Source organism: Somniosus microcephalus, chromosome 25 (assembly GCF_052327205.1).
Source record: "Somniosus microcephalus isolate GS21.2 chromosome 25, FLI_Smic_1.0, whole genome shotgun sequence".
Classification (NCBI taxonomy): Eukaryota; Metazoa; Chordata; class Chondrichthyes; order Squaliformes; family Somniosidae; genus Somniosus; species Somniosus microcephalus.
Window position 1 is genome coordinate 49,094,725 of NC_141011.1, and position 24,593 is coordinate 49,119,317.

The window sequence follows — 24,593 nt, forward strand, 5'->3', positions numbered from 1 at the left end:
ACTATTCCAACGCACTCCTGGCCAGCCTCCCATGTTCTACCCTCCATAAACTTGAGGACATTCAAAACTCGGCTGCCCGTGTCCTAACTCGCACCAAGTCCCGTTCACCCATCACCCCCTGTGCTCGCTGACCTACATTGGCTCCCGGTTAAGCAACGCCTCGATTTTAAAATACTCATCTTTGTTTTCAAATCCCTCCATGACCCTCGCACCCCCTCACTATCTCTGCAATCTCCTCCAGCCCCACAACCCCTCCGAGACCTCTGCGCTCCTCCAATTCTGCCATCTTGAGCATCCCTGATTATAATCGCTCCTCCATCGATAGTCGTGCTTTCAGCTGCCGAGGCCCTAAGCTCTGGAATTCCCTCCCTAAACCTCTCTGCCTCGCCACCTCTCTTTCCTCCTTTGAGACGCCCCTTAAAACCTCCCTCTTTGACCAAGATTTTGGTTACCTGCCCTAATTTATCCTTTTGTGGCTTGGTGTCAGATTTTGTTTGACAACGCTCCTGTGAAGCACCTTGGGACATTTTACTCCATTAAAGGCGCTCTATAAATACAAGTTGTTGTAATGTAGGAAACGCGGCAGCCAATTTGCGCACTGAAAGCTCTCAAACAGCAATGCGATAATGACCAGTTAATCTGTTTTAGTGATGTTGGTTGAGGGATAAATATTGGCCAGGACACCGGGGGGAAGGACTCTTCTTCAAAATAGTGCCATGGGATCTTTTACGTCCACCTGAGAGGGCAAATAGGGCCTGAGTTTAATGTCTCATCCAAAAGACGGCACCTCCAACAATGCAGCACTCCCTCAGCACTGCACTGGATAGATTTTGTGCTCAAGTCTCTGGAGTGGGGCTTGAACCCACAACCTTCTGACTCAGAGGCGAGTGTGCTACCCACCGAGCCACAGCTGACACTTTGTGTAGGTGACAAGCATTGTAGCATCATTTGAATGAATAACATGTAAGCTTTCAGCAGTGTCGTCCTGATATCGTTTTGTGCAGCATCTGAGGGGAAAGAAAGCAAGTGTTTCTCCCAGTTGAAGTGTTGGATCAGCAGCACTCTGCCTAATGTCACTTGTTTTCACAGACACCATTTGTCATCAGCACATAGTAACACTGTCAATTTTCCATCTGTGTTTCAGGTGTAGCGATGTTCCTAGAGAGCCCTCAGTGGGATAGTGTGCCTTTTATACTGACCGCTGGAAAAGCTTTGGATGAGAGAGTTGGCTACACTCGAATCGTGTTCAAAAACAAAGCTTTCTGCCTCCAAAATGAGTCGACGAGAAAAGCTGAATTCAGTCAATGCAAGCCGAGACAAATAATCTTTTATGTCGGTCATGGAGACTTGAATTTTCCAGCTATTTTGGTCAGTAAAAACCTGTTTAAACCAGTGATAAATGCATCGAGCTGGAAACAAGTGACCGAATTTCCAGATGTCCACATGTTTGGTCTTCCCTTATCGGACTATTATATCTACACCCCTGTGATGCAAAAGGATGCTTACGCGGTGCTGATACCGCAGATTCTCCAGGGCAAGCGAGACTCGTTTGTCAATACCGAGGATCTTTTGGCATCGTGGAAGGTCTGGACACCGCTACTTAAAGACTTTTCCAAAGAGAGCCCACGCCTTTACCCTGGTGGGGCGCAGAATGGCGATTTACTGGACTTCACGGTTGCAGGGAGAGTGGTGTCGTTTGCCGTGGCAGAGCCTGTGCAGATCATATCACAGAGTTTTGGCCGTCAGCGTGCAAGCGACTACAAGGTGATGGAGTCGAGCTTCCGACGGAATAAGTTGGTCTCGGCCAACACCGAGGAACTAATTGCCAAACTGGCTTCCTATCTGCATCGAACGGCTCAAGCGACTGTGGAAAAAATGGGGCAATTCCACCTCGCCGTGTCGGGAGGCTCGAGCCCAATCGGCCTGTTCCAGCGGTTGGCCGCGCATCACTGCACCTTCCCTTGGAAACAGACCCACTTTTGGTTGGTGGACGAGCGGTGCGTTCCGCTTCGCGACGCCAAATCGAACTTCAGAAGCTTGCACGACAACCTGCTGAAGCATTTCAAGATCCCTTACGTCAACATTCACCCGATGCCCGTCCACATGAACCAACGGCTGTGCGTCGAAGATGACCGCGGCGCGGACCTCTACGCAAATGAAATCAGAATGCTGGTTAATGGATCCAGTTTTGATTTCGTTTTACTGGGGACCGGCGCTGATGGCCACACAGCCTCGTTGTTTCCCAACAGCCCGGCTCTGACTCGTGACGACAAACTGGTTCTGTTTTCAGAAAGCCCGGTCAAGCCTCACCAGAGGATGACCCTTTCTTTAAGCACGATCAACAAATCTAAAAACGTCGCTGTCTTAATCACCGGGAAGAGCAAACATTTGATTGTCAGTAAAATGAGCAAGGAGGTGGAGAAGCCTCAGAGCTGGCCTATTACACGTGTCCAGCCCTCAGATGGCGAACTCGTTTGGTTTATCGACTATGATGCATTGCTTGGGTGACCAAGGTTCATGAGATCGCATCCTCGCTGCCTGCCCTCCAGAGCCGAATTTAAATCTTCTGGTGTGACAAGTTTTCTGAAGTTACTCTTTGTTAATGAAGTGGTATTGTTATTTTTGGTGGGTGTGGGGGTTAATTCTGGGTGTGTTTTTTTTAAATTCGCTTATGGGATCTGGGCGTCGCTGGCAAGGCCAGCATTTATTGCCCATCCCAATGTAAATGTCAAAGTGGCGATCCAATTAAGAATAACTTAACCAGCAATAAATAGAATGGGGTAGATTTTTGTCTTGAACCGCCTGGGCTGTGATCTGGCGGAGTGAATCGAATGCTTGCTGTAGAACCCACCCGCTTTCCGTTCTATTGATTTCAACCTAATGAAACTCGGGTGCCTAGTACAGCGGGCGGGCTCTCCACTCCACCGGGTCCACACACCCAGGCCGTGAAGCCAGGAATCTCTCCCAGTATCTCGTGGCAACAAATCCACAATCTTTTCTACATTTTTTAAAAAAAAATGTTCAAATGGTGCCATGTTGTAGATATTTGTGTTTGTGGTTCACATTTCTGGTGACAGTACCCCTTTTATAAATTAAACGTGATTCTTTTTATAAACCAGTTGTTCCCAAACATCCAACAGGATAAGAGGAACGTAATTTCTCTGAACATCACCCATGTGTCTTCTTGCTCAGGGATCCTTTTTGAAAAGAAGCCAGGGACATTCTATCACAGCTACATCGACAAGGGAAGAAGCGCATAAACAAAATACAGATACCGTTCAGTATTTTCTTTTTTGTCCAATATTCGACTGAGGTTCTGGAAGGGATTCACTGAAAGCGCTCATTTAATTTACATGGCCTTATCAATCACAGTAACCCAGCATTGGAAGATATTTAAGTCAAAATGGGTGACATGTGATGCAGGCCTTAGAAAAGAAGGGTCATCTTTCTTTGCAACCTTAGAAGGAGTAAAAGCTTTTGCACTGGTAGAGCGGAAACTGTGGGGCAGAGGTTGGAAGGCTGCCTCTCTGCTGGCGAGGAGCCTCGCTGGATCGAAGCACTGGGGGTGGTGTCGGTTGGGGACTTGCAGCCCTAACTCCGACTCACACGGGGGCAGAGCCCTGCTGTTGCTGCCTTTATATTTCATATTGAGGGCAAATGATTTAGCAATTGGAACAGCCCGTGGAATGAGATTTGCTGTCCGAGCACTGCAAGTTTGCACTGAATGTCACAGAAGCACTGAAAATGCTAATTTCTGAGTGATCCGGGTGGCCACAAATCAGTTCCCTTAGCCATATTTTAGGGAAGAACACAGCTGACGTGAGCAGACTGGATATTTCTTAAACTCCCCTTCCCCTCGCCCCAGTGCTGCTGATTATGTACAAGTTGCCATTCCGGTAATGAGTTTTACTTATCATTAATACGATAGCAAAATACTGCGGATGCTGGAAATCCGAAATAACAACAGAAAACGCTGGAAAAACTCAGCAGGCCAGGCAACATCTGTGGAGCGAGAAACGGAGTTAACGTTTCAGGTCGAAGAGTTTTTCCAGCGTTTTCTGTTATTACTTATCAATAAGTTGTGTTTGGACATTGCTTTAGTCTGCCTTTGTTCATGATTTTGAAAGCTTTTGTTACTGAGCTGTGCCTGGTTAACTTCAAGCATGGAAGGTTCACTTCTAGCACAGGCCACATCTACGACCCATTTTGAGCTGACTTGTGGCTTTGCCTCAGTGCGAAGTACCTCATCGGAAGATGTCTGAATTTAATTTGGGCAACTGCGACCATTGCAAAGTAAAGTTTGAAAAGTCCCCAGGTGGTTGGCTTTTTAAAGTTAAAATTTAACCCACATTCCGATGCCAATGAGCAGGGCTTTGGTATTCCTAGCCAGAGAGCCACGTGGAGGTGGCAGTATAAAAGAAAGACTTGCATTTATATAGCGCCTTTCATGACCTCCGGATGTCCCAAAGTGCTATACAGCCAATGAAGTACTTTTGAAATGTAGTCAGGTAATATAACTCAGTTCTGCAGGCCCCACATTGTGCTGAACAGATACTGATCTCAAATTTTCCCTGTAATATGATGGTGCCTTTTCAGTTCGAATTTAATAAGCGAGCACTGGCGAAGTCCTGAATATATTCTTTGTGCAGGTGAAGGGTTCAAAAGTTTGTCGAGGTGTTTAACAAGATGTCAGTTTACTCATTTAGACAGATTTCTTTTTTGCAAAATGTATAATTTTAACATACTTGTTGCATTAACAATAACGGGTGACGATATGCAGGTAGCTACAACACCACGACAAGAGTGCCTCAATTAAGAGGCTCAAAGGGGTCTAGTCACCCTCTCCCAGAGCGGTTCCAATAGGCCAAGAAGAGTTTTCTCTCAAAGGTTTTTTTTTGATCACAAATATTGGGCACTGGGAAAGGTTGTGCTTTAGCAGATAAGTGTCCGATGCAACTTAGTGTCACGATGTGATTTTCATGAGCTTTGGGTCATTTTTAAATATAGTTTCTGTCAAAAATATTGACACAGATGCCACTATTGTCCTAACTGAGTGCATGTGAAGAAAAAAATGTGTCAAACAAACATTGCTGGTGGTGAGACCCCTTTAAATTTGGAATCTCGGTCTCAACTGTCCTTTGTATTCAGGCATGTATTCGCTGCTCACGATGTGGTCTCCTCTACATTGGGGAGACCAAACGCAGATTGGGCGACCGCTTTGCGGAACACCTCCGTTCAGTCCGTACGGGTGACCCTGAGCTTCCGGTCGCCTGTCACTTTAATTCACTGCTTCACTCCCACTCTGATCTCTCTGTCCTCGGGCTATTGCATTGTTCCAATGAAGCTCAACGTAAGCTCGAGGAACAGCACCTCATCTTTCGATTGGGCACTTTGCAGCCTGCCGGACTCAACATCGAGTTCAACAATTTCAGATAATTATCCCTGCCCCCATTTTTCATGCAGTATGATTTTTGCCATTCCCATTTGCAACATTTTATCTTTCCTGCCTCTTACAAAAGTACAGGATGTTCTTTCTATTTCTTCCTCCCCTCCTAACCCCCCCCCCCCCCCCCCGTCTCTGCACCTGCTTAATATCTGTTACATCTCCAGCTTTTTCCAGTTCTGATGAAGGGTCCCAGACCTGAAACGTTAACTCTGTTTCTCTCTCCACGGATGCTGCCTGGCCTGCTGAGTATTTCCAGCATTTTCTGTTGTTATTTTTTATCCTTAACCAGATCCTGGGTGAATGGCTGGGGAGAGGAAGGAGAACTGTCGAGGGGAGTTGTCCTTTCTTGTAATCATCACTCCAGCGGGATGACCTAGCAGTTACCTGATATTCGTGAAGGGTTGACTATCCTACAGTCCCAATCATAACAGGGTGAAGTGGGGCTAAAAGGATGGATGAGAGCATAAAAGGGAGTGGGAATTACGAAGAAGCCCACGCAGTTCAGGAAACACCCTTCACACTGGTGCTCGTGTTGTTCTTGGCAGAAGTAAGACAAAATATGGGAATGGTAGCGTAGTAGTTACGTTACTGGACTAGTAAGGCCTGGACTAATGATCCAGAGACATGAGTTGATATCCCACCATGACCGCTTGGGGATTTTAAATTCAGTTAATTAAATAAATCTGGAATAAAAAAAACTAGTATCAGTAATGGTGACCATGAAACTACTGGATTGTCGAAAAAACCCATCTGGTTCACTAATGTCCTTACCTGCTCCGGCCTATACGTGACTCCAGACTCTCAGCAATGTGGCTGACTCTTAACTGCCCTCTGAAAAGGCCGAGCAAGCCACTCAGTTGTACCAAACTGCTGCAAAGAAGTACTGCACCTTCTCAAGGGCAAGTAGTGATGGGCAATAAATGCTGGTCTTGCCAGCGACGCCCACATCGAATTAAAAAAAGGAATAGTGGAAATCTATATATCTATAAGAATAGTGGTCATTTCTAAAAATGCTATTATTTTAGGATGAAACCAGGTTTCTTGGGTTAGCCTGGCTCCTCTGCACTGGGTTTCCAGCCCAGAGGTTGCAAGTTCAAATCCCAGATATTGCTGCCGTTCAGATTCACTCACCTCTAATGGGTGAGTTCCATCAATTCATACGAGCCATAGGAGGAAGTAAGAAATGGTCCATTTTACAAAGTGAACTCGCCAAACACAACTACACATCGGAACAGGAGTAGGCCATTCAGCTCCTCGAGTCTGTCCCGCCATTCAGTTAGATCATGGCTGATCTGTATCATAACTCCATCTACCTGCCTTGGTTCCATATCTCTTGCCTAACAAAAACCTATCAATCTCAGTTTTGACATTTTCAATTGCCCCCCAGCCTTGAGAGCTTTTTGGGGGAGGGAGTTTCAGATTTCCACTACCCTTTGTGTGAAGAAGTGCTTCCTGACATCACCCTTTGAACGGACTAGCTCTAATTTTAAGGTTATGCTTCCTTGTTCTAGACTCCCCCACGAGAGGAAGTAGTTTCTCTCTCTCTAACCGATCAAATCCTTTAATCATCTTAAACACCTCAATTAGATCACCCCTTAATCTTCTATACCCTTCTTCGGTTGGTCACCGAGTGACAGTTATAATGATCATAAGCATATCGATCGTACAATCCTTGGGGAGAGGCGATGTATAGGGGAGCTTAAAACATAGGACAGCAATGGCATAGTCCACGGAAAGGATGGTTCATGGCCTTCTGTCAGTAAGGAAATGTCATCGACGGAAAGCAGTTGACCATGTTAAAATGATCGAGACGTGGAGGTAAACCAATATTCTGGAACTTTGCTTGGTTTCCAGAAGGCAAATGGTATGTTGGCCTTCGTAGCGAGAGGGTTTGAGTACAGGAACAAGGATGTCTTGCTGCAGTTGTACAGGGCCTTGGTGAGACCACACCTTGAGTATTGTGTGCAGTTTTGGTCGCCTTATCTGAGGAAGGATGTTCTTGCCATGGAAGGAGTGCAGCGAAGATTCACCAGGCTGATACCTGGGATGGCAGGAATGACGTATGAGGAGAGATTGTGTCGATTGGGCTTGTACTCGCTGGAGTTTAGAAGAATGAGAGGGGATCTCATTGAAACTTATAAAATTCTAACAGGACTAGACAGACTAGATGCTGGAAGGATGTTCCCGATGGTCGGGGAGTCCAGAACCAGGGGTCACAGTCTAAGGATAAGGGGTAAGCCATTTAGGACAGAGATGAGGAGGAATTTCTTCACCCAGAGAGTGGTGAACCTGTGGCATTCTCTACCACAGAAGGCAGTAGAGGCCAATTCATTAAATATATTCAAGAAGGAGTTGGATATATTTCTTAAGGCTAAAGGGATCAAGGGATATGGGGAGAAGGCAGGGACAGGGTGCTGAATTTGGATGATCAGCCATGATCTCATTGAATGGCGGAGCAGGCTCGAGGGGCCGAATGGCCTACTCCTGCTCCTATCTTCTATGTTTCTATGTTTCCCTTAAGGAAGAAGTTTGGGCTCAGGAGATTAGAGTTTGTGATAAGAGTACACGGTCTGTGGAGGAAGTGGGTCTCATAAAACAAATACCGTTTCCTTACTCCATTTTTCTGTGTAGCGTTTTAACTAGATAACTCTTGAGACTTTGGGAATCAGAAGATTGTTTTGAGGCTAGAACTCCTCCATTCATGACATCACTGGATCTTCACCAGGTACCATGAGGAGGAGATCTATACAAAATGTCTGCTCCCAGACTGCCACTAACTTGCATTTTAACATGGAAAGCGACTGAAAGGCACCTGTAAATACACTGAAGATATTGAGGCAATTCAGTCTAGGTTGATACTCCAATGCAGTACTGAGGGGAGTGCTGCACTGTTGAAGGTGCTATCCTTTGGATGAAAAGTTGAGCTCACGCCCCATCTGCCTGTTTCATCGGTTCACGTGGATGCTAAAAGTCCTTTAGCATCATTTGAAGAGAGCATTTGAGTTCTCCCTGTGTACTGACCAATATTCCCTCCTCAACCACGATGCAAAAAAAGCAGATTTAACTGGTCAATGGTCTCCTTGCATCTTCCCATGCACAAAATAACTGCTGCATATTTACTTATGTAACGTACTGAACTTCCAAGTTTAATAATGTTTAGGAAATGCTTTGGGACATTTCTGAGAAAAATAAAAGACTTGCATTTCTGTAGCGCCTCTCACGACCTCGGGACATCCCGAAGCGCTTTACAGCCAATGAAGTACTTTTTGAAGTGTAGTTACTGTTGTAATGTGGGAAACACGGCAGCCATTTTGTGCACAGCAAGCTCCCACAAACAGCAATGTGATCATGTCAGCCAGTGGCTCAGTGGGCAGCACCCTCGCCTCCTGAGTCAGAAGGTTGTGGGTTCAAATCCCCACTCTAAGACTTGAGCACATAAATCTAGGCTGACACTCCCAGTGTGGTGCTGAGGGAGTGCTGCACTGTCGGAGGTGCCGTCTTTTGGATGAGACGTTAATCCAAGGCCCCGTCTGCCCTCTCAGGTGGACATAAAAAATCCCATGGCACTATTTTGAAGAAGAGCAAGGGAGTTCTCCCCGGTGTCCTGGCCAATATTTATCCTGCAGCTGGGGCCTCGGTTTAAAGCACTGCACTGGAGTATCAGCCTGGATTTTGTGCGCAAATCTTTGGAGTGGGGCTTAAACCCACAACCTTCTGACTCCGAGGCGAGAGTGCTGCCCACTGAGCCACAGCTGACATGAGAGATGTGATAACACACTATATAAATGCAAATCATTCACTTGGTCCTTTTACCAGCAGTACCCCATCATAAATATTAAATAATACTGTTTGAAGCTGTGAAATTAACTTTTAAAAGATCTTAATTCACTCGGTCCTTAATCTATGATGCATTTTCAGTTCAAAATTGTGCGATTCAGTAATCTTACCTACATCCAAGTGAAAATATTACCTCGGGTGTAGACTCTTGTGTGATTAAGCGTGAGTTTAAATGTTTGCTGCATTGATGCAGCGGTTACCGTCTTATCATAACTTTGTGTTTGGTAATGAAGATTTGACTTTGCTTGTATTCATCAGCTGATGCCTGGTATAAGATTAAAAAGTTGAGGAAAATGATGGTGTCGGAAAATTCACTGGGATTCTTGAAAAACAAAAGGCCCGGTCAGATTGGGGTAGCTCTGCGAAGTAGTGTATTAACATACTGTGCCACGGGCCAGCAGTCCTGGCTGCAGATTCCAGTGTACGTTGGCATTCACAGTTGGACTCCCAGTTGTTAGATTCCTGATCTCCCGAGTCCCCAGCAGCTGTACCAAGAAGAGGAGTGCTGCGAGGAAGCTGACTGCACTGTCACAGCTTTGCCTAGTGGCCAGGCCCAGGGCACTATTGAGGGGTGACCGCAGAGCACTCTCCTAAATCAAGGGGATCTTTTGAAATGAAGGAGAGGCGCCATTAACAAAGGGCAGAATGGAGAAAAGAAAATTAAAGTCGCAAGTGGTAGAGGTGACGTTAACCGGACTCCACTCTGCTTTCGACGATACTGGTTGTATAGTTTTGGAGGACTCCTGATCGGTGCCTGCTTCGGGATTTAGAATTACTGCGAATGCATGTTAGTTAGTTGTGTAGAAACGTTGTTGTGCAAAACCTGCTGTACTTTTTGTCCCAATGAAAACCAAATACTTTAAATGGTGAGTAAAATTTTGTGGGTCTATTTTTTTTTTTGATCAAGAGGCAATTTTATCTGTGAAAATGTATTTTTTCATTCGGGTATTTTAAAGAATGTTTTCAGAATTTTTTGACCAATTTGTTTGTATAGTGATTGAGAACCTGTACAGTTGTGTGCATCAACAATCACGATGGATTAAAAGTTAAATAAAAGTTTTATTTTTAATGCTTTTTGACTTTTGGTGTATGTTCATCAGAGTGAGTGGATGTCTGTTTTTGAAGAAAGAAAGATTTGGCAACCCCACCGTCTCATAAATCATGGGACGAACTCTTAAAAATCATCAGATTTGATAAGATATCATGGCCTAGAAATTCGGTGGGCTGTGCCACCAGTTAGCGCCTAAAGAGGGCACTCAGTGGCTTTAGCGCCACTGGCCGCGCCTCCCGCGATATTTAGCTGGGGTGCTAATGGCGGCGTTAACCTGTTGCGCTGCACCACCTCCGATGATGTCATCAGTGTGCGCAGCGCCCCGCTACCGCCCCGATCTCGATATTTGGCAGTGACCGCCTCGATAGCGCCATTCGCAAATGGCGCCCAGTTCACGGGGCCTTCCTGTGGCGGCAGTGGCGCAAATTAAGGTGGAGGTGCGGGGCGGCCGTTTTTTTCGGCGGCCGCCTGCCAGCACCTCCGTCCCCGGCCTCCTGATCGCCCCCCGCTGTTTACCGAGAGCCCGGCACTTCTCCTCGGTGCCGGGCTCTTTTGCCGGCACTCGCGATCTCTGATTGCGCTGGTGCAGGCCCCTCCCCCTTAAGAATGGGAGGAAGGCCTGCAGTACCGCAGCGCGCCGTGCCGCAGCGTGTGGCGCTGCGGCATGTTGCGCTGCGATATTCAGTTTCAGCGCCCTAAGAGGGACGCGGAGCACCTCGAGCCTCGCCCCGTGTCCCTCTTGGGGCACTCGAGCTGAATTTCCGGCGGTCGCTGCTGCTCCAAACGCTGCGCTAAATCCGGCGCCCAGGCGAGCTTGGCGCCCCGTTTGCGGCTCAACCCAATTTCTCCCCCCCCCCCCCCCATGAGTTGGTATTTTTTTGGTTTATAAACCTCATTAGTGGCTTTATTCAATCTCTCAACAGTTCACATCTCTACAAAAACGATATTACTGCATCAGAAAATGCTTTACAAGAAACTTTTCTATGAGGATGTTGCCAGGACTAGAGAATTTTAGTTATGAGGAAAGATCGGATAGGCTGGGGTTGTTTTCTTTGGAACAGAGGAGGCTGAGGGGAGATTTAATTGAGGTGTATAAAATTATGAGGGGCCTAGATAGAGTGGATAGGAAGGACCCATTTCCCTTAGCAGAGAGGTCAATAACCAGGGGGCACAGATTCAAAGTAATTGGTCGGAGGATTAGAGGGGAGTTGAGGAGAACTTTTTTCACCCAGAGGGTGGTGGGGGTCTGGAACTCACTGCCTGAAAGGGTGGGAGAGGCAGAAACCCTCATCGCATTTAAAAAGCACTTGGATATGCACTTGAAGTGCCGTAACCTACAGGGCCATGGACCAAGAGCTGGAAAGTGGGATTAGGCTGGATAGCTCTTTTTTGACCGCCACAGACACAATGGGCCGAATGGCCTCCTGTGCCGTAAATTTCTACGATTCTATGATCCTACCTGTTATCACCACCCTTCCCCAGTTGGGGAAAATTTTAATTAAAAATCGCGTGTCTTAAGTTGCGATTAATTCGCGAGAGTTGGCATTACTGATCCTTCTCTGTCACAGCTTCACATGATCAAAAGCACCATTTTTTAAAATTACTTTTGCTTTTAGATTATAAATGAGTTTGACCAAAAGCATCTCAAATAAGTTTTTTTAACTCCCTGATCTGGAGCCCGTTTGTGTGACTTGAGTTTGATCAAAGACGCTATAAATCAAAAAAATTCCTTGTACTTTGGGCAGACAAATCTGACAGCAAATTTATTCCAATCCGCCTGACTCATTTATCCCACGTTCTAATCCAAGCAGGGTCAGCTAGAAATACTTTCATCCCTTGCATTATTCCAGCCAGGATATCACTGAAAATGAAACTATATCATAGGCTCTGTAGTGTTCTCTCCTCCCCGGTATATTCCAGGGTCCCGGATGTCACTTCACACTCGACACGAGCCCCAGGGAGAGGCACACTTTTCAAATAAACAAATTGCAAACTAAAACTTCGGCTGCACAAAGAGCAGAGAGGAAACATAGAAGATAGGAGCAGGAGTAGGCCATTCGGCCCCTCGAGCCTGCTCCGCCATTCAATGAGATCATGGCTGATCATCCAAACTCCGTACCCTGTCCCTGCTTTCTCCCCATATCCCTTGATCCCTTTAGCCTTAAGAAATATATCCAACTTCTTCTTGAATATATTTAATGAATTGGCCTCTACCGCCTTCTGTGGTAGAGAATTCCGCAGGTTCACCCTCTCTGGGTGAAGAAATTCCTCCTCATCTCTGTCCTAAATGGCTTACCCCTTATCCTTAGACTGTGACCCCTGGTTCTGGACTCCCCTGCCATCGGGAGCATCCTTCCTGCATCTAGTCTGTCTAGTCCTGTTAGAATTTTATAAGTTTCAATGAGATCCCCTCTCATTCTTCTAAACTCCAGCGAATATAAGCCCAATCGACCCAATCTCTCCTCATACGTCATTCCTGCCAGGAGACACCTCGGGGATAGCAACATAAAATTACGGTATTACCACATTATTATTTTTGCAACATTGTTTTAAAATCCCGGCTAAGAAAGGTTTCTCACAACATTTTTTTTTGTAACTAAAGCAGCTTTGCTTTTCAAGCTCTGATTTTTGACAGCTCAGAGGAGGAGGGGAAGCTTCGCTTTGATATATTTACTCACTGAACTCCTCGAATCCGAGGGGAGGATTTTCCCAGCCCTGGGGAGGCGGGTATGGAGGTGGGACTGCCAGGAAAATGGCAGAATCTGGGGGCGGGTACCCATCCCGCCCCCAACCCGCCTCTGTGCCATCTTCCCAGGAGGCGGGTACCCGACCTGCGCTGGGTCCCGTCTCCTCAAGGCGGGAAGGGTATTAGTGCCAATTAACTGCCTGTTAATCCCTATTTTGAGCCCTAAAGTGTGGGCTTCCCGACGGCTCCGAACCTCGCCAGGGTCAGCGAAGCGAGCCGTGGGTCTGCGGGGGTCTGCGGGGCTGAGATGTCCGGTGTGCAGGTGAGCGATGAGTGCAAGTGTGGAGAGGTAAGTGTGTGAGGTGAGTCTAAAGTGTTTTAATAAGATTACTTACCTTTGCTTCTTCCTCCAGGGCTTCATCCCTTTAGGCTGCGGAGCTCCTCATCTCCACGGCAGAAATGACAGAATGCCGCTGCATTCTTAAATACAGCGGCCATCTGCTTTCTGCTCAGGAAAGCTTTCTAAGTGAGCCTGTGTCCAAGGTCTCAACTTAGAAGACAGATTGTCAGTGTTTGACAGCTTCACAAAAAAATCTTGACAGATGAAACATCATTCGCTGACGTCTTCTGTCACCGGCTTTCCCTTAATTGGCCGTCTAAGCCCGCTGGGCGGGCTTAACAAGGCCAATCAAGGGAAAATAACGTGGGTTGGCCAGACATCGATGGAGGCGGGACTGAAACCCGAAAAGCAGCAGTCCCACCTTCATCACGTCCCCATTGATAAAATCACCCCCCGAATCTCTGTGACAGCGCGCTGCCTGCCTCGGGTTTGGTCCTTGACTGTCACCTGACCGCAGAGATCTGGTCCTCCTCCACACGCCAGAAAGTCTATTTTTGATTAGCTTTCTTTTTTTTGGCCCCCCCCCCCCACCTCCTGTTGGCCCGCGGTAACTAATGCTTTCAATGCTCGCGTGGGGCTGGTTGGATTCAAAGCTGAAGCTGCTTCCGGTGCAGCAGCGTGGCGCAGTGCGAAATCCTACCTTTTGCTCCAAAAAGGAAGATCATGAGTTTTGACAGTTGACTCGCGAGATCGCGAGTTGGGGCAATTTGTTGTTAAAAATTGCGTGTCGCTGCGATTAATTCGCAAGAGTTGGCCTTACTGCAGCACTGTTCAGTTGCAGACCACTTTCAATAGAACATTCCCTGTTTAGTGATCCAGCAAAGCACATCAGCACGGTGGCATAGTGGTTAGCGCTGTTGCCTCACAGCGCCAGGGACCCGGGTTCGAATCCGGCCTCGGGTGACTGTGTGGAGTTTGCACATTCTCCCCGTGTTTGCGTGGGTTTCCTCCGGGTGCTCTGGTTTCCTCCCACAGTCCAAAGATGTGCGGGCTAGGTTGATTGGCTATGATAAATTGACCCTTAGTGTTAGGGGGATTAAATACGTGGGGTTACGGGGATAGGGTGGGATATGTGTTGGTGTAGGGGTTATGGGGATCGGGTGGGATATGTGTCGGTGCAGGCTCGATGGGCCGAAATGGCCTCTATCTGCACTGTGGGGTTTCTGTGATTTCTGTGATCAGCCTCCATTCATAATAAGCATCACAAATTGGATCAGTGAGATCCACTGTTAGTAGTAGTAACATAATGTCTTGCCATATGCTGCATGGGAGCAAGAGGCCAGCTGTTGGTACTAATTAACAACAACCACAACAACAACAACAGCTCCAACACAGGCTGCGCAGTTCCCCGCCCCCCCAGAGAGCCGGCCATCAGTGAAATCTTGTAAATCATTGAAACTGACGAAAACTTCAGCTCCTCCGCGGTAATTACGTTTTAAAATTCCCCACTAAAACTTAAACCCAAAGGGATTAAGTGTAACTGGCGTTTTAACAGCGTATTGACTGCTAAACAAAGGTTAAGGATCCGGAAAACTAAATTTTGATTTTGCAGTGTGAAATTTGTCCATTTTAATAAAGATTAAAATTTTTAAGAAACTTTTCAAAAAAAGTTTTTACACTTTGTTTTAAGTTTGTCCATCTTTATTTCAGGTTTGCCTTTTCCCCATGTGAGCACCCCAATCGTTCTTTTGCTCTATCTAACTACTTTTTAAAAGTTAAGATTTTAAGAGTTTACTTGTTCTGCTGTCTATGAGAATTCTGCCTATTGATTGGCTGCTTAGGCAGCCTGTTGCCGTCACAGCAGCACACGCTATGGGATTCCCATTAAGTTCCATTGAATTGAATTCCAGGTCGGAAAACCCGAAGTTCTCGACACAGGGATTGTACTTCGCCTCACTGCTGACCGCAAGTTCCGGAATATTTTTAAACTGAGTCCTTCGACGATCTCTTACTGAGGTGAGTGTCTGAGTCCCCTGGAGGTTTGTCTCACTGCTGTGGTATAGAAATATGGCTGAACTGAGTGAGCCAACATCCTATGGTTTCTAAGATGGATCCCCCTGAAATGGCGCCCAGCTTAGGCTGGTAATCAGAAACATTTATATAATCTTCGAGGCTGTAGGTAGATAGCAGATATTTGATCTCGGGATGTGGGCAATGCTGGCAAGGCCACATTTATTGCCGTCGCTCGTTGCCTTGGGAAGGTGGTAGGTCTTCTGCTTGAACCACTGCAGTACATGTAAGCAAGATAGTTAAGAGAAAGGTCATTCCAGGTACTACCTTAAACTAAACTCTGAGCGCAGGACAAGAAGGGATAGGTTCACACTAGTCAAAGGTAAGATTGATGGCAAAAAGAAAGAAAGGCTTGCATTTCTATAGCGCCTTTCACGACCACCGGACGTCTCAAAACGCTTTACAGCCAATGAAGTACTTTTTGAAGTGGAGTCACTGTTGTCATGTGGGAGCCAATTTGCGCACAGCAAGCTCCCACAAACAGCAATATGATAATGACCAGATAATCTGTTTTAGTGATGTTGATTGAGGGGTAAATATTGGGCAGGACACTGGGGAGAATTCCCCTGCTCTTTTTCGAAATAGTGCCATGGGATCTTTTTTGTCCACCTGAGAGAGCAGACGGGGCCTCGGTTTAACGTCTCATCTGAAGGACAGCGCCTCCGACAGTGCAGCACTCCCTCAGCACTGCACTGAAGTGTCAGCCTAGATTTTTGCACTCAAATCTCTGGAATGGGACTTGACCCCACGACCTTCTGACTCAGAGGCGAGGGTGCTACCCACTGAGCCACAGCTGACACAGGAACAAGATTGCATGTATTCTACTTATACGTAAGTACTTTTTGGACAATTGATATTGGAATTGAATTGAAGAATTGAAAACAGAGGCCAAAAAATACATGTATTGTCCCTAACTGATGCATTAATACCAGCATACTTGCGTAATAATTTGTACCAGTAGGTGGCAGTATGTCATCATTAAAGTTAAATGGCCGCTAACCGCCCAGTTACGTGCTCCCCATTCCAGGCAGGAGCTGTGCCATCTCTTTTATTGGACAGAGCACAACGGGCCGTATTTTGCATCCCCCACTGGTGCACACGAGGTGTGTACGCACCCGCAGGGGCCGCACAAGTTCTGGGTTTAGGCGTGCGAAAACCTGGCACTTGCGATCTGTCAAGAGAATTCTCTTGACAGATCCTCCGCATCCCCGGGCAAAGGGCCTCCGCGGGCGGAGAGTTGCGCTATTTGCCCAACTTCTGCCGGCTGAATGCCCATCAAATTCTTACGCCTGGTAAAAGCGTAAGAGTTTAAAAAAAAAAAAAAAAATTTTATCGCGCATTTATAAATTAAAAATACTCTTCAATAAGGTAAGTTTATTTTTTGCCCTGTAAAAACATAATTTTTTTTTCAAAAAGTTAAATTTTTGTTTAAAATATTTAATTAAATGGCATTTTAATTAATTTTAAATACGTAATGTTTTTTAAAAAATGTATTCCATGCATTGGTGTATTTTTTAAGTGATCCCCATTCATACTTATGGGAGTTCCGTACGTACGGAATCCCCTTTAGTACGTGATCCCAGGGGTGCCTACGAACCATCTGCGTCCCTGGGATACGGGGACCTCTGCCCGCGCAGACCCGGAGAGGCCCAGGATCGCGAGCCTCCGTACCTCCTGGGCCACCAGGTACACTCGTAGATTTTTTGGCAGGTGGGAGGCGTCCGCCCGCGGGGGAAACCTCCGATTGCAAATGTTGGCCCAACGTTAAATATGTATAGCAGCAAAAAAAAAATGAAACCAGCAAAAGAGAAATGTTTACATAATTACCGCTTCCTTCTATTTCACAAATTCAGATCACTGGTACATGGGAGCTCGTTTTTATTAGAACAATGGAAATCTTTACGAAAGTGCGGGAATAGTATATCAAATAAACTGGCGTAGGATCAGCATGGTGTTTCTAATGTCCCTGATGAAGCAAAGCTAAAGAGCGGTGCAGGTTAAGCGAAGATGATGCAGCACTAGGCTAGCCTCACCAACGTAGGTGCAACAATGGGCTTCCCCTTACCCGCCCCGACTGACACTATCCATGAGCAATGCCACGGGAGACACTACTAATTAAAAATAACAATCATATAAAGTAAATGGTGTTTAAATGGGGAGACCAAACACAGATTGGGTGACCACTTTGCGGAGCACCTCTGTTCAGTCCGTAAGGGTGACCCCGAGCTTCCGGTCGCCTGTCACTTTAATTCACCGCCCCATTCCCACTCAGACCTCACTGTACTCAGGCTCTTGCATTGTTCCACGGAAGCTCAGCGTAAGCTCGAGGATCAGCACCTCATCTTCCGATTAGGCACTTTACAGCCTTCCGGACACAATATCGAGTTCAACAATTTCAGATCATAACCTCGGCCCCCATTACATTTTTACTTATTTTTTATCCACACCTTTGTTTTGGCCCTTTCCCCCCCCCCCCCTTTTCTCTCTCCCACATGGCAGCTGTCTCCCATTCTGCCAGCGCATTTCACACCTAATCTAGAGCCGTCTTTTGTCTCCACTAGTCCCATTACCATCTCGTCTCGTTTTGAATACCTCTTAATGTCGCTTCACTTCTCTTTTGTTCTCTCCCAGCCTGGCCTCTTAATCTATTTCATTTCCTGTGCTTTTCCAGTCTTGACAAAGGTTTTGACCTGAAACGTTGACTCTATTTTCTCTCCATGGATGTTGCCTGGCCTGCTGAGTTTTTCCAGCATTTTCTGTTGTTATTTCAAAATGGTGTTTAATGTTTGTCATAATAAAAGCAAATAGCGCCAGTCATTACATATGATTCAAACTGATGGTGTGATAGACATTGATAGTTGAAAGCCCAATTAAATAGTGGTTGGAACACAACAGATGTCACTGGAGCGGAAGATGGCTGCAGATACAACACCTGTTCCTTCATTGCTAAATCCCTAGCTATCCATTACTGTGTTGTTTTTAACTATTCGCTAATAAAAAGGCAGGTCAGTCCAATATTGTCACCGGAACTGTAACAATTCTTTAAATTACAGCCTTGTGAACGCAGGAGATGGTGAATCGTAGAACTTACAGCACAGGAGGAGGCCATTCGGCCCATCTTGCCTGTGTGGATGCCAGCTCTTCAACTGAGAGCTGTCTGATCGAATCCCACCTCCCTGCTGTTTCTCCATACCTTTTTATATATTTCCATTTTCAAACACTTTCCTGGAATGCGCTACCTGAAAGGGTGGTGGAAGCACTTTCAGAAGGGAATTGGATCAATGCTTGAAAAGGGAAAATTTGCAGGGCTACGGGGAAAGAGCGAGGGGGATGGGACTAATTGGACAGCCCTTTCAAAGAGCCGGCACAGGCACGATGGGCCGAATGGCCTGTATCATTCTGTGCTGTTTCATTCTATGATCCTATGTTAAGCGCTGTCAAAATGTCTGCCTCATTAGCCCCTTGTGGTAAACCATTCCATATCATTCTGAGAATTGCCCACTGGACCAAAGTTTCTCTTAGTGATTAATGCATTAATGAGGCATAAAGTTCATCATGTGCAGCGACATTGCCCGTAAACCTTTGCACATTTAGTAACAAATGGACACTTGTGCAGAATAATATTACCACCGGAAGAGACATATTATTAATCTTGAGCTTTTCTTGTCTGCCCTGTGGGGGGGAAAGAATTCCTTTGTGCATGATCTGTAGCAAAAATCATAAACATGTTTATGATTTCAGTGTGTGAATGGAAAATCTTCTCCCGGATACCAGTATACTTGAGTAACAGTTTATGCCAGTGGGCGGCAGTGTGTCCTCATTAAAGTTAAATGGTTGATAACCGCCCAGTAAAGTGCTCTGCGTTCCAGGCAGAAGCTGTGCCATTGGTTTTATTGGACAAGAGTACATTAAATATTTATAGCAACAAAACATGAAACCAGGAAACAGCAAAGAGAAACCTTTAACATAATTACTGCTGTTCCTTCTATTTCAGAAATTGAGATCACGGCTACAGTAATATTTACGCGAGAGTCCTTCTGTGACTTTTTCCAGTTGTAAAAATACTGATATTTATATTTAAATATTACAGCACCAATATATAAATATGAAAATGCAGGGGAGCCAACCATTTAAAAATAGACGATTCCCTATCAGAAAAAAAATCGGAGGTTAATCTTAAATTTTGGAAAATATATATACAATGCAGTGTTCAATCTCGTTCAAGTCCAGGTCATTTAAAGGCACTGTATTATTGAGCACGGAATGTACAATTTAGGAAATAGAACAAAGAAATTGTGGACTTGATGATCGTAAAAGATTTAGCAAGGTTTGCACAACCTTATGAAGAGTAAAAACATCTGGTTGATGGTTTTAAAGTTTAATTGTTATGATAAAGAAATAAGGACCAGTCATTTAATATGATTGAAGCTGGCTGTATATGTTCATAATAATTGAATGTGTAAGCCAATTGAATAATGCTTAGAACTGATTGGGACACGTTTGCCAGTGGATTCTGCTGATGCTTGCCTGTGTTGTCTAATAGACGCTCAGCCCTATTCATTCTTAGCGAGTTTGATAGGTAGGCTGTCCCGCGGCAGGTTGGAGTGCAGCATTCCAGGCAAGGCCCAGTGTTTATTGCACTGCTAATCCAATGACCATGTAGCGGAATGGAAGAACATTGCCTCTTGTTGTGAAATTACGACCTGCTTAAGGAGAAAACCTGAACACCAATCTGCCGTTGTTTACGTCCTTAAGGAGTATGGGATGTGCCTCATTATTGGAAACCTGTCTGCAGTTCTATAGTGGTCAGTCCATGTCTGCATGCTAACTTGCTCTCCAAATTGTTTTTTTTGAAGGTGTTCATTCCGGTGGAACTACAGGAATCCTTTTGCAAAGTATACATCAATGCCAGCTCTGCTGACAACCCAAAGAAGCAAATAATACAATTGGCTGACATTTGTCTGTCAATGTTGTGAATGCAGCAGTCCTGTGTCGAGCTGTTTAATGGAATTATCTTGAACTTCCTGCTTTCTGCATTTCATGAAATGCTCAATCAGCTGACTTGAATTTGATAACTTTCTGTGTGACAAACAACATTTTGCAACGAAAGAGTTTGAGTGTGCGCAGCAGTTGAGTCCTGATTAACATGTAACTAGCATTTAAAAAATAATTGTATATCAGCATTATAAATTGGATCAATGATTTCATATCACCTTCTCAAGGACAATTAGCGATGGACAAGAAATACTGGCTTTGCCAGCGACGCCCACATCCCGTGAACCGATAAAAAAAAATCTTGAAATAAAAGGGAATGGTGCACTAGGATCTTTTGCTCAGATCAACAACTACAACTACAATAATTTTGTATTTACCTAACATCCCTAATACAGAGGAGCATCTCACAATGCTTTCCAAGGAGGAAAAGAACAAGGGGAAAGAGTAATGGGGAAGAAGAACTGAAAGCGCAGTTGAAGATGTATGTTTAGAGAGGTAATAAGGCAGAGAGGTAATAAAAATTCAGTTGGTTGTGCCTCCCGTTAGTGCCTTAAGAGGGCGCTAATGGGGCGCAAAGCATCAAGCGCCCGGGCGCGGCGATGTTTGCACCACTCGCAAAATTAACTCGACATTTTGCGGCGGTGCTAAACACAACCGCCACGATCTCCTGCGCCGGCAGATTGTGATGTCAGCGCAGCGCCCCAGTAGCGCCCCGGACCGGATACTGAGTGGCGCCCCCTGCCTTACCGCCTGCTGCTAGCAATGACAGGTTGAGGGGAGCGTTTTGCAGTCGGGAAGGGACTGGGGGAGCGCTATTTAAAGGTGACTGCTTCCTGCCTTTTTTTGTTGGTGACATTTTTGCACCACGCATTCTGAGAGAGAGAGAGAGAGACTTCTGGAGAGATTCAACGCTGTGTGAAGGAGTTTTGGGTACTGAGCAGCACTTTGCAGGTTCATTTTGATTTGCCCTTCCTTGCTTTGCCAGCGCTCTGAGGTAGCGCCTTGCTCCTCGGCCTTTGCGCCTTAAGACAGGTGTGAAGCGTCTGATTTAGTGCTCCAATCACCTCCAGGGGCGAGAAAAGCCAAGTTTGCCGTCGGAGGCGATAATTAGCGCCAGGCGCTGAACTTTGCGCACGGCCGATAATGGCGCCCCAAACGGGGCGATACCGAATTTTCCCCCCAGAGGGTTTGAAAGAGAACGCCAAAGAACAGGACATAACTCCGACCTCACTTCTCCCTTGATTATCCAGACGCTACCCTGTTTTTAAGATTGAGTATTCTTAAACAGGGTACAATTCCCTAACAGGAACATCCATCTTTTGACTAAAGTTAATTTACATTCAGGTATATTCAGTGTGAACTTTCATTGGTTGGTCACAGTCATCTCACTGATAATACTTGCTGGTATTATCTCTCCCTCTCAAAAGCAGCAGCCAAGGGGGAGTTGCCCCCAGAGCCTTATAAAAGGAGATGCCACATCAGTACTTGCAACCTGGTGACCAGAGAAAGAAAGAAAGACTTGCATTTCTATAGCACCTTTCATGACCACCAGACATCTCAAAGCGCTTTACAGCCAATGAAGTACTTTTTTGAAGTGTAGTCACTGTTGTAATGTGGGAATCGTGGCAGCCAATTTGCGCACAGCAAGCTCCCACAAACAGCAATGTGATAATGACCAGATAATCTGTTTTTAGTGGTGTTGGTTGAGGGATAAATATTGGCCAGGACACCGGGATTAACTCCCCTCCTCTACTTCGAAATAGTGGCCGTGGGATCTTTTACAACCACCTGAGAGAGCAGACGGGGCCTCGGTTTAACGTCTCATCCAAAAGACGGCACCTCCGACAATGCAGCGCTCCCTCAGCACTGCTCTCTCTTCTGTAAACGGCCATTGATGGTACAGCAATTGTTAATTTTATATCGGAGATTGATAGCTTTCTGTTAATCAGAGGTATTAAGGGATATGGGCCAAAGGCAGGTCTATGATCTCATTAAATGGCGGAGCAGGCTCGAGGGGCTGAATGGCCTCCTCCTGTTCCTATGCTCCTAATCGGCCATCTTTCTGCATTGTTTGGCCCATTTCAAACAGCTGGGTTTTATCCTTGCCTCAATAGCGGAAGCTAAATACACAGGCCTCTTCTTAGGAATTGGGAAAATTGCACACTGCAACGAGGAAAGTCAACCGGGTGCAGAATGACAAATTTTAGTTTGTTTTCATGACCATGAGGTAACAGAGTTTTCACCTACACTGAAGGCAGTGAACCTGCTTAAAGGGCCATTTGCACCTCTGGTCACCAGGGTTGTAAATGTCCCTTTTAAAAACATTTCTGAATATAGAGAGGGTTGTTAAAGAACAATGGGGAAAAGTGCAGCATGTGATTTTGTCGAGTGGATGATTCGTCTTTGATACAATTCCAATTGAGAACCCTTTATTCCAAGTAACTTGACTCACTGTAAGTACTTCCTCTCATGCTGAGTCACAGAAAGGTGCTTACATCAGAAAATCATTGTGCGGCGCACTCGGTTGTGAAAACGGAAGCAAATGCACTGCAGGAAAGAGAGAACAGCAGCTGAGGCCAATTGACTCAGATTGCAGTAATTTTCCTCTACCTCTCCCTTTCTCTCTCGAATCTTTCTTTCCAGCGGTACAGAAGGAGAGGAGTTGCCCATCAGGATTACTTTGTTGGGGGCTGTTGCTCTTTCTCGGGTGATACGACACTGAGCCAAAGTGTGAAAATTGCCCTCTACTCCACCGCCCCTTGACATTCAACGGCATTACCATCGCCGAATCCCCCACCATCAACATCCTGGGGGTTACCATTGACCAGAAACTTAACTGGACCAGTCATATAAATACTGTGGCTACAAGAGCAGGTCAGAGGCTGGGAATTCTGCGGCGAGTGTCTCACCTCCTGACTCCCCAAAGCCTTTCCACCATCTACAAGGCACAAGTCAGGAGTGTGATGGAATACTCTCCACTTGCTTGGGTGAGTGCAGCTCCAACAACACACAAGAAGCTCGACACCATCCAGGACAAAGCAGCCCGCTTGATTGGCACTCCATCCACCACCTTCAACATTCACTCCCTCCACCACCGGCGCACCGTGGCTGCAGTGTGTACCATCTACAAGATGCACTGCAGCAACTCGCCAAGACTTCTTCGGCAGCACCTCCCAAACCCGCGACCTCTTCCACCTAGAAGGACAAGGGCAGCAGGCGCATGGGAACACCCCCACCTCCAAGTTCCCCTCCAAGTCACACATCATCCTGACTTAGAAATATATCGGCCGTTCCTTCATCGTCGCTGGGTCAAGATCCTGGAACTCCCTCCCTAACAGCACTGTGGGAGCACCTTCACCACACGGACTGCAGCGGTTCAAGAAGGCGGCTCACCACCACCTTCTCAAGGGCAATTAGGGATGGGTAATAAATGCTGGCCTTGCCAGCGACGCCCACATCCCATAAACGAATAAAAAAAAGTTACTAACTTTATTTCGCAACTTTGAAAATAATGTCAACTAGACATCGCGTTTTCTCCTCTCCTGATAATTTTGTTCCTCTAAAATGCTGTGGCCCGTCCTCTGTGGTTCTGAGATTCTCCCTCCTACCTGCTCCCTGTCTCCGGGATCTCCCTACGTGTCTCCAGGGTTCTCTGCCACCCTTTCTATACCACTGACATTGCCCAAGCATACTCCATGTCTCAGAGAAAATGGATCGGACTAACCACGCCCTGTTTTAAACAATAGGATTTGCTCGTTGCTTGTCAAAGGGCTCCAATAATCAAGACACTTCTTTTTGCACAATAATAAGGGAAACTCCTGGAATTTTAGAAAGAGCAGGTCAAATTAGAAGCACAAACTTTAACTGCATAGCAGAAAAAAAGTCTTATCAGCCCAGTTTTGAAGGCAAAATATCGCACAGTGACGGCCTTAAAATATCGCACAGTGACTGCCTTAAAATATCGCACAGTGACTGCCTTAAAATATCGCACAGTGACTGCCTTAAAATATCACACAGTGACTACCTTAAAATATCGCACAGTGACTGCCTTAAAATATCACACAGTGACTGCCTTAAAATATCGCACAGTGACTGCCTTAAAATATCGCACAGTGACTGCCTTAAAATATCACACAGTGACTGCCTTAAAATATCACACAGTGACTGC

The 24,593-nt window shown here is 45.9% G+C and overlaps 1 protein-coding gene across 1 annotated transcript in view; it reads left to right on the plus strand.

Moving 5' to 3' along the window:
- h6pd (hexose-6-phosphate dehydrogenase (glucose 1-dehydrogenase)) overlaps positions 1 to 10,356 on the plus strand; it is a 94,240-nt gene extending 83,884 nt beyond the window's left edge. Inside the window, exon 5 of the mRNA XM_085967358.1 lies at positions 1,145 to 10,356. Within this exon, the coding sequence (XP_085823484.1) occupies positions 1,145 to 2,508 (1,364 nt within the window). The 3' untranslated portion in view covers positions 2,509 to 10,356. The remainder of the gene's footprint in view (positions 1 to 1,144) is intronic.
- Positions 10,357 to 24,593: the final 14,237 nt, after the last annotated feature.